This window comes from Heptranchias perlo, chromosome 10, assembly GCF_035084215.1.
Source record: "Heptranchias perlo isolate sHepPer1 chromosome 10, sHepPer1.hap1, whole genome shotgun sequence".
NCBI classification, from domain to species: domain Eukaryota; kingdom Metazoa; phylum Chordata; class Chondrichthyes; order Hexanchiformes; family Hexanchidae; genus Heptranchias; species Heptranchias perlo.
In genome coordinates this window covers 35,703,782-35,723,930 of record NC_090334.1, presented here as the reverse complement: position 1 = coordinate 35,723,930, position 20,149 = coordinate 35,703,782, and the positions used below count along the sequence as shown (strand labels likewise).

The following is a 20,149-nucleotide window of genomic DNA, read 5'->3' as shown; positions in this document are numbered from 1 at the left end:
GAAGCCTTGGCGAGTTGCTGCAGTGCATCCTGTGGATGGTACACACTGCAGCCACAGTGCGCCGGTGATAAAGGGAGTGAATGTTTAGGGTGGTGGATGGGGTGCCATTCAAGTGGGCTGCTTTGTCCTGGATGGTGTCGAGCTTCTTGAGTATTGTTGGAGCTGCACTCATCCAGGCAAGTGGAGAGTATTCCATCACACTCCTGACTTGTGCCTTGTAAATGGTGGAAAGGCTTGGGGGAGTCAGGAGGTGAGTAACTCGCCACAGAATACCCAGCCTCTGACCTGCTCTCGTAGCCACAGTATTTATGTGGCTGGTCCAGTTAAGTTTCTGGTCAATGGTGACCCCCAGGATGTTGATGGTGGGGGATTCGGTGATGGTAATGACGTTGAATGTCAAGGAGAAGTGGTTCGACTCTCTTGTTGGAGATGGTCATTGCCTGTCACTTGTCTGGCGCGAATGTTACTTGCCACTCATCAGCCCAAGCCTGGATGTCGTCCAGGTCTTGCTGCATGCGGGCACGGACTGCGTCATTATCTGAGGGGTTGTGAATGGAACTAAACACTCTGCAATCATCAGCGAACATCCCCATTTCTGACCTTATGATGGAGGGAAGGTCATTGATGAAGCAGCTGAAGATGGTTGGGCCTAGGACACTGCCCTGAGGATCTCCTGCAGCAATGTCCTGGGGCTGAGATGATTGGCCTCAAATTGGCTCCCAGTTACCCAAAGCCTCCAATTTAAACATTTCATCTCCGTCTTTAAATCCCTTCCTGGTCTCTGTAACTTCTGCAATTCCCTCCCTCCCCACCCCAAACTCTGCGGTCCTCCAACCCTGGCCTCTTGTGCATCCGCCCCCCCCCCACCCTTCACCCTACCATTGTTGGCCATGGCTTCAGCCATGTCGGACCCATGCTCTGGAATTCCCTTCCTCAATCCCTCCATGAAAGCTCTCCAACCTATTATCTCCTTTGCCTTGGTGCCTGGGATGTTTTTCTGTGTTAAAGGCACTATATAAATGCAAACTGTTGTTGTAAATGTTCAGTCCATCTTACTTTTATAGGATTTGACATACATTGCCCCATATCTACTTGAACAAAAACGTAATCTGGGGTTGTAACAATAATACCCCTTTGTGACCAGCTACTTGTGTCTTTCACACGTATACTTCTTCAATCTTTCTGAAGGCAGACTGAGTAAACACTTGGTGAGATGATACTTGATATGAATTGTTAAGCTACTTTATTTCACAGTCAGTGAATGACATTGCAACAGTTTTGACCAGATTCACTTAGTTCAATCAATGCAATTTGTCTTCAGGTAATAATACAAAAAATAATGAATACACTGCACTATCCCACATCAGTGCTTGACTTAAACAAAATAATTTTTAACCAGCCCTTGTATTGTATCCTTCTTGCAGCCATTTTCTGGGACTCACTGCTTTGTAGCTTTTTCTTAAATACATGACTACTTATGCAGCATCCTATTTCAAAAACCTCCTGATGGACTGATTATATCTGTTTTTATCTTTTGCTATTCACAGCAGAAAAAGAAGGCCTGCCAGACCTCCTGCTGAGTGCTCGGGACTAGGGACCACGTAACATGACTGGTGCGAGGGGGTTATCGATTTACTGAACGAGTTAACAATATGGTTATTATTTACAGTTTATAAGCAAGCAACATCAAAGATAACTAAACAACATTTTTGACCTACCTGTCACCTCAGACCCTCTTTTTAACTAGTGTGCATACACTGTAGTTTAAAACATAACATTTAAAGTAACCTTTTCCAAATCCTTTGTGAAAAGAGATTCTGGAACGTGACATCAACCATTCCAGTCAATTGTGACTACCTTTCTATTGTTCTCCGTTTAATCAATTTGAATATGTGAAAAGCGCCATAACCAGTCTGTCTGGAACTGAACTCAGGTGTTTCCCTTTGAGAAATATCTTGAGTGAGACGAATTTAACTCCTTACATGCTGATGCTCATGTAAATTTAAAAAAAAAAATTGAAAGGCAAAAGCCCATTTTGTCACTAAGAGCAAGGAACCAAAGGTATCTGTTAAATGGAGTAATCAAGCATTCTGTAGCAGTGTGTAACTGCAGTAAAAAAGGCAAATGAGGTATAGGGTTAATTAAGCAGAGGGATAGAGCACAAATCTAAAGAAAAAGAATTTGCATTTATATAACATCTTTCATGTTCTTCGGATGTTCAAAAATGATTCACAGCTGATGAATTACCTTTGAAGTGTAGTCACTGTTGTACGTAAATGCATTACCTAATTTGTGCACAGCCAGGTCCCATAAACATGAATGAGATAAATGAGGAGTTACTCTGTTTTTGGTAATGTTGGTTGAGGGATAAATGTTGGCCAGGACAGTGGGAGAACTCCTGGGTTGTCTTCGAAGAGTGCCATGGGATATTTTATGTCCATCTGAACATGCAGACAAGGTCTTGGTTTAATATCTTATCTGAAAGACGACACCTCAGATATTGTATCACTCTCCCACTAAAACACTGAAGTTTCAGCCTAGTTTAGAATTTTAGAAGATTTTTCTGGATGTGCAGCAATGGCGGCTGCTGAACTTTTTGATTCAGTTGTACATGCCTGACTGAACCAGTACGTTACCATGGCAGTTGGCCCTTCGCGCATGCGCGCAACGCATTTTATTTTCATGTCCATAGCTATCTTTCATTATAAGAAGAAAGTAAGGTCAAAGAAAAGAGTATGAGGGGAACCAGTAAATAATTTTTTTTTAAATTCATTCATGGGCTGTGGGCGTCGCTGGCGAGGCCGGCAATTATTGCCCATCCCTAATTGCCCTTGAGAAGGTGGTGGTGAGCCGCCGCCTTGAACCGCTGCAGTCTGTGTGGTGAAGGTTCTCCCACAGTGCTGTTAGGAAGGGAGTTCCAGGATTTTGACCCAGCGACGATGAAGGAACGGCGATATATTTCCAAATCGGGATGATGTGTGACCTGGAGGGGAATGTGCAGGTGGTGTTGTTCCCATGTACCTGCTGCTCTTGTCCTTCTAGGTGGTAGAGGTCGCGGGTTTGGGAGGTGCTGTCGAAGAAGCCTTGGTGAGTTGCTGCAGTGCATCCTGTGGATGGTACACACTGCAGCCACAGTGCGCCGATGGTGAAGGGAGTGAATGTTTAGGGTGGTGGATGGGGTGCCAATCAAGCAGGTTGTTTTGTCCTGGATTGTGTCGAGCTTCTTGAGTGTTGTTGGAGCTGCACTCATCCAGGCAAGTGGAGAGTATTCCATCACACTCCTGACTTGTGCCCTGTAAATGGTGGAAAGGCTTTGGGGAGTCAGGAGATGAGTCACTCGCCACATAATACCCAGCCTCTGACCTGCTCTTGTAGCCACAGTATTTATATGGCTGGTCCAGTTAAGTTTCTGGTCAATGGTGACCCCCAGGATGTTGATGGTGGGTGATTCGGTGATGGTAATGCCGTTGAATGTCAACGGGAAGTGTTTAGACTCTCTCTTGTTGGAGATGGTCATTGCCTGGCACTTGTCTGGCGCGAATGTTACTTGCCACTTATTAGCCCAAGCCTGGATGTTGTCCAGGTCTTGCTGCATGCGGGCTTGGACTGTTTCATTATTTGAGGGGTTATGAATGGAACTGAACACTGTGCGATCATCAGCGAACATCCCCATTTCTGACCTTATGATGGAGGGAAGGTCATTGATGAAGCAGCTGAAGATGGTTGGGCCTAGGATACTGCCCTGAGGAGCTCCTGCAGCTATGTCATGGGGCTGAGATGATTGGCCTCCAACAAGCACTACCATCTTCCTTTGTGCTTGGTATGACTCCAGCCACTGCAGAGTTTTCCCCCTGATTCCCATTGACTTCAATTTTACTCGGGCTCCTTGGTGCCACACTCGGTCAAATGCTGCCTTGATGTCAAGGGCAGTCACTCTCGCCTCAACTCTGGAATTCAGCTCTTTTGTCCATTTTTGGAACAAAGCTGTAATGAGGTCTGGAGCCGAGTGGTCCTGGTGGAATCCAAACTGAGCATCGGTGAACAGGTTATTGGTGAGTAAGTGCCGCTTGACAGCACTGTTGTCGACACCTTCCATCACTTTGCTGATGATTGAGAGTAGACTGATGGGGCGGTAATTGGCCAGATTGGATTTGTCCTGCTTTTTGTGGACAGGACATACCTGGGCAATTTTCCACATTGTCGGGTAGATGCCAATATTGTAGCTGTACTGGAACAGCTTGGCTAGAGGTGCAGCTAGTTCTGGAGCACAAGTCTTCAGCACTACAGCTGGGATGTTGTCGGGGCCCATAGCCTTTTCTGTATCCAGTGCACTCAGCCGTTTCTTGATATCGCGTGGAGTGAATCGAATTGGCCGAGGACTGGCTTCTGTGATGGTGGAGATATCGGGAGGAGGCCGAGATGGATCATCCACTCGGCACTTCTGGCTGAAGATGGTTGCAAACGCTTCAGCCTTGTCTTTTGCACTCACATGCTGGAGTCCACCATCATTGAGGATGGGGATGTTTACAGAGCCTCCTCCTCCCATTAGTTGTTTAATTGTCCACCACCATTCACGACTTAATGTGGTAGGACTGCAGAGCTTTGATCTGATCCGTTGGTTGTGGAATTGCTTAGCTCTGTCTGTAACATGTTGCTTCCGCTGTTTAGCATGCATGTAGTCCTGAGTTGTAGCTTCACCAGGTTGGCACTTCATTTTTAGGTGCGCCTGGTGCTGCTCCTGGCATGCTCTTCTGCACTCTTCATTGAACCAAGGTTGATCCCCTGGCTTGTTGGTAATGGTAGAATGAGGAATATGCCCAGCCATGAGGTTACAGATTGTGCTGAAATACAATTCTGCTGCTGCTGATGGCCCACAGCGCCTCATGGATGCCCAGTTTTGAGCTGCTAGATCTGTTCTGAATCTATCCCATTTAGCACGGTGGTAGTGCCACACAACACGTTGGATGGTGTCCTCAGTGCGAAGACGAGACTTCATCTCAACGAGGACTGTGCGGTGGTCACTCCTTCCAATACTGTCATGGACAGATGCCTCTGCGACAGGTAGATTGGTGAGGATGAGGTCAAGCAAAATAGATGGGAGGAGAGGAAGCCAATAATCACTTTACTTGAATTCGTTCTTCCTGAAATACACATTTGTGAACCTCCATTCATCCCTATCATTCTCTTTCTTTTTCTCTCTCTCTCTCTCTCTCTCTCTCTCTCTCTCTTTTTCTCTCTCTTTCTTCCACCCCCCCGGTCTGATTGGATCTGCCACTCACCTGGTAGCTCTTCTTGTGGAATCCTGTCACCACAATGTGGAGCACGGCCCCACTGCTTGGCTCCATCCTGCTCACCTGGGGCTTGAGCTGCTGCCAGTGGCAATGCCAACTCCCCCCTCAAATGCACATGCACAGAATTCTATCTGGGATAGTGCTTCACTGATGAGATGCCTATGATCTGCACTCTGGTATACTGGAATGCCTCGATGCCATGAATATTGGAAAACTGGGCATTCCAGAGCACACCCAAGCAAAAGAACCCACACAATTTTCCTTCCAAAGTGCAGGTACTGGTTACAGACTGGTTGCTGCAAGGTAAGAGTGCCCTCAAATGAAACGGTTCCACTGAATTTCCCTTCTTGTTTTCCATTTTTAACTTGTGTATGTTTGACTGAAGTCCTTGGGTAGCAATATAGAACGGCGTGTTGATGGTGGAGCTTTCCCCCCCCCCACCCCGAGGAGATTTTTATTTGTTCAGGAAATTCTCTTTTTACCTCATCAATAAAGGCAGTCGGCTATAATGGAAATCTGAAATAAGAATAGAAAATTCTGGAAATGCACAGATTGGTTAGCATATGAAAGAAAAGGATAAATTATCATATATTGGGTTCACCCCTTCATCTGAACACAGTACAGCTAAATCGTTAAGCTACTTTCCTCTTTCAATTTGGTGTGCAAGTAGTGTTTTCTCCTTTTATTTCAAATCATTACTGCTGAATCTGTAGAAATACAAGTGAATATTTTAGTCTGTTTATTTAATAGAATGTATAGTTTTGAAATAATTTAGGAGCTGTGACCATAAGTGGCTAGATGAATATTAATTTTGTAATTTACTCTGGTATGATGCTTTTCAACTGATTGCATAGTCATATATTCGTTATACTCGAGTGTTATTCTTGCTGCTGTATCGTGGACCAAATTGACCTGAGTCTGCATAGTTCAAATGGAGCAATATATAAAATTTAACCACAGATCTAGAATTATATCGAAGTATTAAATATTAGCATATGCACAAGATCATCAAACCCAGGAATTTTCCCAAAGTATTTTGACTTTTGTAGAATTAATGGCCCCAAAAATCTGCATTCATTTTGCAGGACTCCTGTTATAAGTACAGCAGGAGGTCGCTGGAACAGCCACAAACTCAGCCAGAATCCAGATATATCAGGTCCCAGCCTTAAGCCAAATTTTCTGGCAGAGTCAGCTGTGGGCATTCCTCAGGAGTTCCTGCTCCTTGGTCCTCCATATCCTGGGCCCCAACTATCCATAAAGGTATGTCTGGTCTCTCTCGGCGTACCAGCCAAAATGGGTGGAAGTGGGGTATGCCTGGGGGTCCAGGCTTCGGGCCAGGGCATGGACCCCTCAAAGATGAGGGGGCCAGAATTTTTTCGGGGGCTTCAAGCAGCCATTTTCATGAGTGGGTCTCTTTGGGCATCTGGATTGTTCTTTGAGAGATGGTGCCTAGCACCTGCTTGCACCCCCCCCGCCCACCTCAACCTGGGTACTGGCCTTTCTGAGGTCTTTTGCGGGAGGCACAACCAATGCACCCCAAACCACCAAGGTCCACTTCTGTACAACCCTCCTCCTGTCCCTGCAGTCTTTGGCGGGGTCAGTAGCAGAGTTCCTCTGTATAACTGATGGAATCGCACCCCTGCAGATTCTCTATGCCAATAACTGAGGTACAGTTATTAACGAGAATCTCATCTGTGGGTTTCTGTCTCAGTCAAGGCAAATAATTGTCTCAGTCAAGGCAAGTGCTTATTTATTGGAGTAGTTTCTGGACATTGGCTTTTTATGATTTGCAGCTGCTTTCTTATGTTGCTGTCATGTGTATTGCCATGTTCCCTGTTCCCTAACACTTTCATACAGGGAACACTTGGGTATGTGCATATATCTCTATCTTTTAACATAATAACAAGGTAATTATGTTTGAGGAAGGCTGTTGGGTGCATCTTAGTGCCTCCACAATAATCCTGAAGTTCTCCCATTGCATTATCCAATTAGTTCTTAAATTATCAAGAGGTTTTTGCCTTCACTACTCTATCCGAGAGTTCATTCCACTTTGTGTGAAGAGGAACTTCCTGATATCAGTCTTAAATTTACCTTTTACTAGTTTGAACCTATGGCCCCTTGTCTTACTCTTGCAATTTAAAGTAATTTTCTGGATTTTGCCTTTTCATACCATTTGCTATCTTGCATAACTCCTGTAGAATCACCTCTCAGATGCCTCTTAAGGCTGAAAAGCCTTGTTTCTCCAGTCTTTTTTCATAACTTGGACCTCTAATTTTACCAACAACTATTTGCATTTAGATGGTGCCTTAAATACCAGAAAAACATCCAAGGGGCTTCAAAGAAGCATAATCAGACAAATATGATTGCTGAACTAGAGGAGATATTAGGAAAGATCACAGAGGTGGGTGTTAAGGAGGAGAGGGAGGTGGAGAGGCTGAGAGGTTTAGGGAGGGAATTCCAGAGCTTAGGGCCTGGACGGCTGAAGACACGGCCACCAATGGAGGTGCAAATGGAGGGGCTTGCACAAGAGACCAGAGTCTGAGGAATGCAGAGTTCTGGGTGGGTTGTCGGGCTGGACAAAGTTAGAGATAGGGAGGGGTAAGGTCATGAGGTATTTAAATACGAAGATGAGAATTTTAAATTGAAGACTTTGGGGGACAAGAGCCAATGTAGGTAAGCAAGGTCAGGGGTGATGGGTGAGTGGAACAGTGCAGAATGGGATATGGACAGTAGAATTTTGGATGAGCTGAAGTGTATGGAGGGTGGACAATGGGAGTCTGGCTAGGAGAGCATAGGAATAGTCAAGTCTGGAGGTAACAAAGGTATGGATAAGGGTTTCAGCAATAGATGGGCTGAGGCAGGGGCGGAGGCGGAGGCGGGGGATGATATGGTTGCAGTAGGTGGTCGTTGTGATGGAGAGGATATGGGCTGGAAGCTCAGCTGAGACTCCAATAGCTCACTGAAGTTGCGAACAGTCTGGTTGAACATGAGACAGAGGCTGGGAATAATGATGGAATCAGTGCCAAGGGTACGGAGTTTGTGGTGGCAGCTTCAACCTTCCTAATGTTTAATTGGAGGAAGTTGTTGCTCATTTAAGACTGAATGTCAGACAAGCAGTCTGGTAACACAGGGGCGGAGGATGGGATTAAGAGAGGTGATGAAGAGGTAGAGCTGGGTTTCATCAGCGTACATGTGGAAGCTGACCTCATCTTCAGATGATATCACCAAGGAGCAGCATGTAGATGAGGAAGAGCAGATGGCCAAGGATAGATTATTGGTGGTAACGACGGTTATGAAAGAAAGGGGAACAGTACCTAACAAAAGGGAACCATTTACAATGTCAGCTAGCATCGGGGCCAGGAAGAGAAGTTAGGTGGTTTGCAGTTTAATTGGAATGAGGCTAAGATAGCAAGAGGTGGATCTCATGAACAAAATGATCTCTGATAGGGCACGAGGAGAGAAACTAGAGAAAGATGTGGGATCAGAGCTAGAGCATAGCAGAACCTTGAGGAAGGTTTGCCTTGATGGACAGGGGAAGTGCGGGGAGCAGCAGAGCCAGCTGAATGGATGGTCTCAATTTTGATAATGAAGCCCATGAGCTCCTTGCACTTGTTGGAGGCAGGAGGCAGCAGAGAGGAGTTTAAGGACATGGTTGGTAGTAGAGAAAAGAAGCTTGAGGTTACCTTTGCTCTCCAGGATGATCCTGGAGTAGGAGGCAGTTTTGGTAGAGGAATTTTGTTCATGAGATCCACCTCTTGCTATCTTAGCCTCATTCCAATTAAACTGCAAACCACCTAACTTCTCTTCCTGGCCCCGATGCGAGCTGACATTGTAAATGGTTCCCTTTTGTTAGGTACTGTTCCCCTTTCTTTCATAACCGTCATTACCACCAACAATCTATCCTTGAGGGTACGGTAGCATAGTGGTTATGTTAATGGACGAGTAATCCAGAGGCCTGGACGAAAATCCAGAGTCATGAGTTCAAATCCCGCCACGGCAGCTGGTGAATTTAAATTCAATTAATTAATTAAATTCAATTAATTAAATAAAATTTGGAATTAAAATACTAGTATCAGTAATGATGGCCATGAAACTACCGGATTGTCGTAAAACCCATCTGGTTCACTAATGTCCTTTAGGGAAGGAAACCTGCCGTCCTTACCCGGTCTGGCCTACATGTGACTCCAGACCCACAGCAATGTGGTTGATTCTTAATTGCCCTCTGAAATGGCCGAGCAAGCCACTCAGTTGTAAAATCTCGCTACGAAAAGTCACAATAAGAATAAAACCGGACGGACTACCCGGCACCGGACACGACAACGGCAAACCAAGCCCAGTCGACCCTGCAAGGTCCTCCTTACTAACATCTGGGGACTTGTACCAAAATTGGGAGAGCTGTCCCACAGACTAGTCAAGCAACAGTCTGACATAGCCATACTCACAGAATCAAACCTTTCAGCCAACGTCCCAGACTCTTCCATCACCATCCCTGGGTATGTCCTGTCCCACCGGCAGGACAGACCCACCAGAGGTGGCGGTACAGTGATATACAGTCAGGAGGGAGTGGCCCTGGGAGTCCTCAACGTTGACTCTGGACCCCATGAAATCTCATGGCATCAGGTCAAACATAGGCAAGGAAACCTCCTGCTGATTACCACCTACCGCCCTCCCTCAGCTGATGAATCAGTCCTCCTCCATGTTGAGCACCACTTGGGAGGAAGCACTGAGGGTAGCGAGGGCACAAAATGTACTCTGGGTGGGGGACTTCAATGTCCATCACCAAGAGTGGCTTGGTAGCACCACTACTGACCGAGCTGGCCGAGTCCTGAAGGACAATGCTGCCATACTGGGCCTGCGGCAGGTGGTGAGCGAACCAACACGAGGGAAAAACTTACTTGACCTCATCCTCACCAATCTACCTGTTGCAAATACATCTGTCCATGACAGTATTGGTAGGAGTGACCACCGCACAGTCCTCGTGGAGATGAAGTCCCGTCTTCGCACTGAGGACACCATCCAACGTGTTGTGTGGCACTACCACCGTGCTAAATGGGATAGATTCAGAACAGATCTAGCAGCTCAAAACTGGGCATCCATGAGGCGCTGTGGACCATCAGCAGCAGCAGCAGAATTGTATTCCAGCACAATCTGTAACCTCATCGCTGGGCATATTCCTCACTCTACCATTACCAACAAGCCAGGGGATCAACCTTGGTTCAATGAAGAGTGCAGAAGAGCATGCCAGGAGCAGCACCAGGCGCACCTAAAAATGAAGTGCCAACCTAGTGAAGCTACAACTCAGGACTACATGCATGCTAAACAGCGGAAGCAACATGTTACAGACAGAGCTAAGCAATTCCACAACCAACGGATCAGATCAAAGCTCTGCAGTCCTGCCACATCCAGTCGTGAATGGTGGTGGACAATTAAACAACTAACGGGAGGAGGAGGCTCTGTAAACATCCCCATCCTCAATGATGGCAGAGTCCAGCACGTGAGTGCAAAAGACAAGGCTGAAGCGTTTGCAATCATCTTCAGCCAGAAGTGACGAGTGGATGATCCATCTCGGCCTCATTCCGCACCATCACGGAAGCCAGTCTTCGGCCAATTCGATTCACTCCACATGATATCAAGAAATGGCTGAGTGCACTGGATACAGCAAAGGCTATGGGCCCCGACAACATCCCAGCTGCAGTGCTGAAGACTTGTGCTCCAGAACTAGCTGGGCCTCTAGCCAAGCTGTTCCAGTACAGCTACAACACTGGCATCTACCCGACAATGTGGAAAATTGCCCAGGTATGTCCTGTCCACAAAAAGCAGGACAAATCCAATCCGGCCAATTACCGCCCCATCAGTCTACTCTCAATCATCAGCAAAGTGATGGAAAGTGTCGTCGACAGTGCTATCAAGCGGCACTTACTCACCAATAACCTGTTCACCGATGCTCAGTTTGGGTTCTGCCAAGACCACTCGGCTCCAGACCTCATTACAGCCTTTGTCCAAACATGGACAAAAGAGCTGAATTCCAGAGGTGAGGTGAGAGTGACTGCCCTTGACATCAAGGCAGCATTTGACCGATTGTGGCACCAAGGAGCCATCGTAAAATTGAAGTCAATGGGAATCCGGGGGAAAACTCTGCAGTGGCTGGAGTCATACCGAGCACAAAGGAAGATGGTAGTGGTTGTTGGAGGCCAATCATCTCAGTCCTAGGCCCAACCATCTTCAGCTGCTTCATCAATGACCTTCCCTCCATCATAAGGTCAGAAATGGGGATGTTCGCTGATGATTGTACAGTGTTCAGTTCCATTCGCAACCCCTCAAATAATGAAGCAGTCCGAGCCCGCATGCAGCAAGACCTGGAACATCCAGGCTTGGGCTCATAAGTGGCAAGTAACATTCGTGCCAGGCAATGACCATCTCCAACAAGAGAGAGTCTAACCACCTCCCGTTGACATTCAACGGCATTACCATCACCGAATCCCCCACCATCAACATCCCGGGGGTCACCATTGACCAGAAACTTAACCGGACCAGCCATTTCAATACTGTGGCTACGAGAGCAGGTCAGAGGCTGGGTATTCTGCGGCGAGTGACTTACCTCCTGACTCCCCAAAGCCTTTCCACCATCTACAAGGCACAAGTCAGGAGTGTGATGGAATACTCTCCACTTGCTTGGATGAGTGCAGCTCCAACAACACTCGAGAAGCTCGACACCATCCAAGATAAAGCAGCCCGCTTGATTGGCACCCCATCCACCACCCTAAACATTCACTCCCTTCACCACCGGCGCACTGTGGCTGCAGTGTGTACCTTCCACAAGATGCACTGCAGCAACTCGCCAAGGCTTCTTCGACAGCACTCCCAAACCCGCGACCTCTACCATCTAGAAGGACAAGGGCAGCAGGCACATGGGAACAACACCACCTGCACGTTCCCCTCCAAGTCACACACCATCCTGACTTGGAAATATATCGCCGTTCCTTCATTGTCACTGGGTCAAAATCCTGGAACTCCCTTCCTAACAGCACTGTGGGAGAACCTTCACCACACGGACTGCAGCGGTTCAAGAAGGCGGCTCACCACCACCTTCTCGAGGGCAATTAGGGATGGGCAATAAATGCTGGCCTCGCCAGCGACGCCCATATCCCGTGAACGAATAAAAAGAAAAGTAAGGCCCAATAGTGCTTGATGTGGTCCGGACAGATTGAGTAATAAATGGCTAAACTAGTTGTAAGGAGTCACACAACACCAGGTTATCGTCCAACAGCTTTATTTGAAATCACATTATAGGAGGAAGGAAAAACCGAGGTTGTGCACCAGGTACATTCTGGTCTGCACACCTTGAACTTAAAGGAGTGAAGAGGGGGGCCATACCAGGGGAATGACCAGAATGGGCGAGAGTAAAGGCTTTACTGGGGACAAGGGCATCGGAGGTGGTGGAGTCGGAGTGGTTGAGCAAATGGACAGCTGCAAAAGTATTGTGGTGAATGGAGGGCCAGAGACCGAGCAGTCAGATCAACCTTGTGACTTTTCTCTGCATTGCATCCGACTTGATATCTTGATGACCAGAAATAGACATAGTATTTAAGATGTGGTCTGACCAAAGCACTATCCAGTTAGATTATGACTTCCTCTAACTTTTATTCTATTGTTTTAGTTTTATAGTTCGACTTTCTAAAATAATGAAATGGAAAGGAGGCTTGCTATAAGTGATATTACTCTCATAATGTGTGTGCTGTAAAATGCTGAAATAATATATTCTTCCCGCCAGCTGTCGTCCTCCATCATACAGCACGATTTCTAAAGGTTGTTCGACTACATACTTATTTGGAACATGGGGCCAAATAGTTTATTGCATCTCCCATACACCCTATTTCACCAAAATAGCAACATTGTCCTTGACCAGTTCACTCGTTACCTCTTATAATTAATCTATTATAGGAGGAAAGGGATCTTCCATTTGGAGCACGTTGTAATGCCAATTTTTCCGTTGACAGCTATTTTCCCCCCTATTTGAAAATACTGTCGCATTTTGGTGCAAAAGATAGCACAATACATCGGAAGGGAGATCCAAAATTGTGTCACTGTTTTGGCATAGAGTAAATAACATTATGTATTAAACAAAACATTTTATGTTTCTTTCCATTTGAAAGAGACTTGAAACAATGTTGTATCTAAAATTGTGTTACATCAGAGTGGGCTAGTTAGTGATTTCTGTGCTGATAGTGTTACTTCTGTGCTGACATTCTCAATCGTAGAAACCATTGATATCATCTTTCCAGCAGGTGGCAGCCTTCTCCATTTAAGCAGTATACAGGGATAGGATGAGCTGAGGATGTCAGTGTTTCTTGTAATTGCTCCCAGTCTATTTGTTGCTTACTTATGAATTAACTTGCATTTATTGAACTAAATCATTTCAATCATTTAATTACACCTGAGGAGCTGAACTATAATTGCCTGCAGCTAACCAGGATCTAATGTGGCTTCAGCTGTATTAATTTGATGTTTACTTTTCTGAGTGCTAAAAGCATTAAAATGATTGCGCAATGGGATTACATTTTGTTAATTGCTGGCAATCATTAGCTTGGAAATGGTATTGAAGAATGACTGTACATTATGGAAAGATGAAATTTATGATTTATGTTATGAACAATAGGGCAGCCTGTCTTCTTTTAAAATGCCCATGAGATTATTAAAAATTGCTTTTTTTCTACAACTTGGTATATTAAAATATTAAAAGACTGAAATTATTATTCACCTTTTTGTAGTTCTATAACGGCATTGACTGAGACATGTACAGTACATTTAATTAATGTAATAAAACACCTGCATTTCAGCTAATCCAAAAGTAAATGAGGAACTGAACGAAAGATTGCCAGTTTCTAAGAAGTGCCACTGCCAACAATTGGAAAAAGAAAAGCTCGACTTCGTTGGAAAATTTCTATGAAGAACTCAATAAACTGGCAGTTAGGTGAGAAGATAATGGAACATTGTGAAATCTCAGCAGTTAGTGCACCTTTTGCATTGTGACAGCTGATAAGTGCTGTATATCTTAACTAGTTGTCCAGTAACTTTCTGCAAATTTAATGTATTTAATCTCTTTGAGGTGAAACATACACTCAAGCAATTTCAATTAAACCACTTCAATTAATGGTACTATGGTTCATGCCATTTTTTATGGCTGACCAATGAGATGACATCTTGTGTGACAACTAAAAGTAATTTCAGAAGATTGAAGCAGTGACAAAGTCCATATGTCTACAGAAAGTAATATTTAATTCAATGCTATTTATTGAATATACAGTTAATATTCAGCTCCAGACTTTTTTGCCCAATATTTCCCAACAAAAGCACACGATCCTGTTCAAAAACCTGTCACAAATATGAGACTTAGGATTTTTTTTAACATTAATTACTGGAATTGTGTGATGCAAAAGGTATTCAAATAATCCAAATATAAGAACGAGGAATGAAAATTAATTGCTCTTTATTTATAAACTAGAAACAGTTATTTTGTAGTTGTTGCAATTTTTTAACTTGAATAATTTAGTTGCTACAAAAACATTGGACTTCCCATTAAATATATTTTTAAACAATTCCCACAAACATGGGCCCCGATATCACCAGGGAGACGGGTTGGCAGCGGGGATCGACTGGCCGCATGGGTAACCTGTACAGTAAAATGAGTGGGTTCCCCACGCGATCGCGAGTAAATTGAAGCCACTTACCTTGGCTTCCGGGTTTCCCATTGGAAACCTGTGCAGTGGGCGAACTGTGCACCCGCATCCCAGGCTGTCAGCTGGAGGAGCCCTATTTAAAGGGGCAGTCCTCCAATGCTGCTCCTGCAGCAAACAGCCAAAATTACAGCCTGGAGCAGCCCAGGGGAAAGGCTGCTCCCAGGTTCAATGATGCCTCACTCCAGGTCTTACTGGATGGGGTGAGGAGGAGGGGGGAGATCTTCTACACGGCGGATGGGAGGAAGTGGCCTGCCTCTGCCACCAAGAAGGCCTGGCTCGAGGTGGCAGAGGAGGTCAGCAGCACCAGCAACATATCCCACACCTGGATACGGTGCGGAAAGCGCTTCAATGACCTAACTAAGTCAGCCAAAGTGAGCACGCTTTCTCATTCTCCTACACTCCGTCTTCCACATCACCGCCCCCACCCCACAACTCCTTCTGCACTGCCAATACTACTCTATTACATCACTCCTCACACCCACTCAAACCTCATCCTCAACTTACCTGCACTCACTCACCTGCCCAGTACTCATCCCACCACTACCACTCAACCCAATCCTCATACAATCTCATGGCTCTGTCTCATACTCGCCCTCTGATGCTTCTCTTTCACGGTCACCCTCACTCAACCTGCCACTACCTCTGCTGCAGCCACAGGGGATGTATCATGTATGAGTAGTAGGAAACGTAAGGCAAAGGTTTTGTGAGCAAAAAGGGGATGTACAAAGGTGTCTGATGGTTTGTCATTTTTTAATTTATATTTGATTTTGGTTCAACTCACATTAAATATTATATTGTCACCAGTACTGCCACGTCTTGGCTATTCTTGACTGGTTTGTGCAATAAGTCCCTTTCATGAGGTTCTCCATGAACACCCACATTTGATGCCACCCATTGGGTCACCCTACAGTGGGTGTATGTGTAGTTGCACGACTATTTTGTGTAGGTGCTTGTGGCGCAGCACTGTGTTGTGGAGCTCCACGTGGCGGAGGTGGACGGCGTGCTTGGCGAGGCTGGTGATGTTGCTCATCCTCGGATGAAGTAATGAATCCTGACGGTGTGAGTTTGAGGGGGTCTGCAAAGTAGGTAAATGTATTTGCACAGCAGAGTTTAGGGTATAAATTAATAATTTTGAGTGGAAAGACAAAGGTGTTGCAGCCAAAACTTTGTCTGAAGTGACACAGTGCCCTGCTGCAATAAATGAGGTATTCCCCCCAACTGTCAAAAAATCCTTTGCATCTCCCACTGGCTGCTGACTGAAACACGTCTGCTCCAATAGGGAGTGTTTCCCACAGCACGGGAAACACGCTGAGGATCCATGAAAATTGCATCCCTGCCAAAATCTCCTGTCAATGAGGTCTGTCAAGTACCTCAACTAGGTAGGTAAGTATTTAAATTGTCATCCCGCCGGCTTTAATTGCTGGAGGGAGTCCCGCATGCGGGAGCTGCGCACGCACCCGAACGCGTCACTGGGGAACCTGGAAGTGGGCGGGTTGGAGCCGGGCTCCGGACCCGCTCCGGGATTCCCCGATTTTACAAGCCCCCCCGCCCCCAATGCACCCGCTTGGCCATCCTGAAATCGACCCCATAGTGCCTTCAGTTGTTTTTGAATTATCTTTTTTGGTACTTTTTTTCTTTGCAGATCTGAAAACTTGAAGGAAAAAATAAGATCAACATAAGACCAAAATACATCTGAAATACAAATGGAAGGTTGGTGAAAAGATGAGATCTGTCACAGGCTGGATTATTGTGAATGTTAAAAACATTCTCTTTTTACCTCTTTTCCCCCTTAAAAAAAATCAGTGAATTTTATATTCAAGTATCCCAAGGAGAACAGTAAAGAAAAGCTGTGAACAAAATGGTTGGAATAAAAATGCCTTGATATTTGAGATGCTTGCAAAACAGGTTTGCTCTCCATAGTTATATTTCCATATCCCAAACAAGAGATACTTTGGTACTTGCTCTTTATAATTAAAATTAAAAAACTATGTGGGATACAGTTACTGGCTCTTGTATGTTCTGTTTCTCAGCTGAATTTTTTTATTCATCTACATTTAATTGCCCTTTACAGCTGTATGTTCTGAGGTCTAGTTTAAAGTAATAAAACTCAAAGTTGAGTATTATTGATGAACTAAATACTTGAAGATTGTTTAAACAATGCAACCTAGAAATTTTAAATGAGTAACATATCCTTTTAATACTTATCGACAATATAATCATTATTATAATGCACCAAGTCCTGTTCACCCATCACCCCTGTGCTCGCTGACCTACATTGGCTCCCGGTCTGGTGACACCTCGAATTTAAAAATTCTCATCCTTGTTTTCAAATTCCTCCATGACCTCGCCTTTTCTATCTCTGTAACATCCTCCAGCCCTACAACCCTCCAAGATCTCTGCACTCCTCCAATTCTGGCCTCTTGCGCATCCCTGATTTTCATTGCTCCACCATTTGCGGCCATGCCTTCAATTGCCTCGGTCCTAAGTTCTGGAATTCCCTCCCTAAATCTCTCTACCTCTCCTCCTTGAAACCTTCCACTTTGACCAAGCTTTTAGTCACCTGTCCTAATATTTCCTTATGTGGCTCGATGTCAGATTTTGTTTGTTAACGATCCTGTGAACTGCCTTGGGAAGATTTACTACATTAAAGGCCCTGTGTAAATGCAACCTGACCATAATTCTGTGCTTCCATTACTGTATGATTTGGTAATGTTTGCTGCAAAATAATAATTCTTAAGTCAAATATAATGAAATATAGCATATTTCCAATTTCTAAACAACAATGCTGGCACCATAATTGTTACTGAATTTTTATTTTATTTTTAGAGAAATATAATTGAAATGTATACCTTATTAATTATTCTTATTTGACAACTTACTTAAAACTTTATATTTCATAAAGTAAAAGTAATAACTCTTAACCCAATTCTTAACCAAACTGTCAATAAAGCTAATAGGCTGTTGAACTAATAGACAAAACAGTAATGATCAAAATGTATAGTGCTCTTGTCACACAGCACCTTGAATGCTGTGTCCACTTCTGTTCGCCAAGAAACAAGAGAGACATCCAAGCACTGGAGGCATTGCAGAGAAGAGCCACAAGGCTAATCGCCAGTGTCAGGGGTCTGAGTTCTGAAGAAAGACTCGATAGATTGGGGCTTTTAAGCTTAGAAATGGGGCATCTGAAGGGTGATCTTGTAGACATACATAGGATTGTTACGGGTATGCAAGAAGTCAGCCTGGAATATTGCTTTAAATTAAACTAGGAGTAGGGCTAGGGAACATGGTATCAAACTAGTAAACTGTAATTTTAGGACTGATATCAGTTTAATTTTTTTTTTCCAAGTGATCAACATATGGATTAAACTTCCTGATACATTAGTGGAACAAAAGCCTGGAATTAAGAAATAATTGGATATTACAGTAGGGGGACCTTGGGATCTCTCTGGACGAAATGGCCTTCATTTGTAATTATCTTGTGATAATAGGTCTCCTTAAACATTTTTAAAACATCTGGATTGCACAAAAAAATTGCAAGTAAACAAGAGCAGTTAATTGTATTCTTCCCGATATTGCAACTTATCCCATTATGATATACCTATCGTAATTACTGCATGTTTCTTTTCAAATCTTAACTGTTTGCTGCAAGAAGTAACAGTATGATAAAATTATTCCTAATCATACTTACAACAGTCTATACTCTATTTCTCCTTTTGACGGTACAAGAATATAGATTTTCAAATCTTTGACCTATTTTTCTATCCATTATTAATTCCTAGCATTCAGCAATTATACAGTTGATATTTATAATATTGTGACATTACATAGCCAGACAGTTAATTGTAACATAATATACTTAGAAATGCAGATTCTTTTTTACAGGTTTTAAATCATCTGTGGCCAGTGCTTTTGAAACCAAAGTCCTAATATTACACAGCTTTGATCATACATGTACAGAGGTAAAATGGGTGGAATGACAATGAGCGATAAACAGAATGTTTACCTATCCCTTATGAGCTGATGCTGATATGTAAATTTATTCTTCTCTGTTGCACAAATATACATTCTGGCTCTTGCTTAAACACTTCAGAGGTCTTAGTCAAACAGCTTTAATGGTGTTTCCAATATTCTGAATGTGTGACATTTGATGAATGTCTTGTGCAGTTTGATATCCAAGGAATCGCGTGAATGAAGGAGTCATTGATAACTACTCCACCACAGTGAGATAATTTATATTATTTTACTGTTCATATTCATCTTGACATTTTTATCTGCAGAAGGCAAATTTCATTTGAAATATCTAATCTTAGATTTATTTTGGATATTGGCTTTTTCCTGTTGATCATTGAAAGAGTTCCCAAAGGAAATTGTGCATCCTGTTTCAGATTAAGTGGAAGGTCTGCAGTTGTTGAGAGAGTTCTACGTTTAACACACATGCATACACGTTCGGTCTGCATTGTGAAGAAAAATTAAGATAGCAACCCAGGTTTTGGAACAATGTAGCTAAAAGTCCTATATTTGCTGAATGACAAAGGGTTATATGGCAGCATTTCATTTTATTATTCTTTTAAATTCATGTTTGTCTTGGTGGGCCTGGGTGAGAATACTAATAAATGTCCCCACAATCCAGACTAGAAATCCTTGGCAACAAAGCTGCACAGAAGACCTTTTTGATCTCCTGTTTGGAAACTGACCTTTTGTAAAATAATTGTCCACTCTCTAAGCTGATGATCTGATATACTAAAGTCATTGTACACTCTAAATTTGATATTAATGTTTCATTTAAATGGATATTCATGATCTATATATTAATCACAATCATCAAATTACATTACAGCAATTATACCTGAAATTAATCATCATCAAATATAAAAGACGACAATTTCCTGGAAAGTTTCGGCGTAACTAGAATGTAAGAGTGCATTGCACCGTTTTTTCCCCCCAAGAAAATTTGAATGTAACTGATTTACGCTGGTTTTACATTGAAACATGACTGCACGTGAATATCATCGATTGTTTGCGTTGCTTCCAAGATACCACCGCCAAAATCTTCTACCGCTCCGTTACATAGCTCCGCCTTCATGCAAAAGACCTGCTCACGCGAGTTTTCTAGATTTACAC

General features: G+C 43.9%; 1 protein-coding gene across 12 annotated transcripts in view; it reads left to right on the top strand.

Moving 5' to 3' along the window:
* The window catches only part of mipol1 (mirror-image polydactyly 1), a 288,620-nt gene that overhangs the window by 65,984 nt on the left and 202,487 nt on the right, over nucleotides 1–20,149 (top strand). For 8 of the 12 annotated variants that reach the window (XM_067991462.1, XM_067991458.1, XM_067991457.1 and 5 more), the window contains 2 exons: nucleotides 14,129–14,262; nucleotides 16,671–16,738. The exons of 1 other annotated variant lie outside the window; for it this stretch is intronic. Coding sequence is in view for 1 of the 11 variants with exons in the window: in XM_067991465.1 (XP_067847566.1) it covers nucleotides 16,732–16,738 (7 nt within the window). In the remaining 10 variants the exon portion in view is untranslated. Of the gene's footprint in view, nucleotides 1–1,547; nucleotides 1,614–6,428; nucleotides 6,552–14,128; nucleotides 14,263–16,670; nucleotides 16,739–20,149 lie in introns of those variants that run through there. 3 more of the 12 variants (XM_067991461.1, XM_067991459.1, XM_067991463.1) reach the window with 2 other exon arrangements.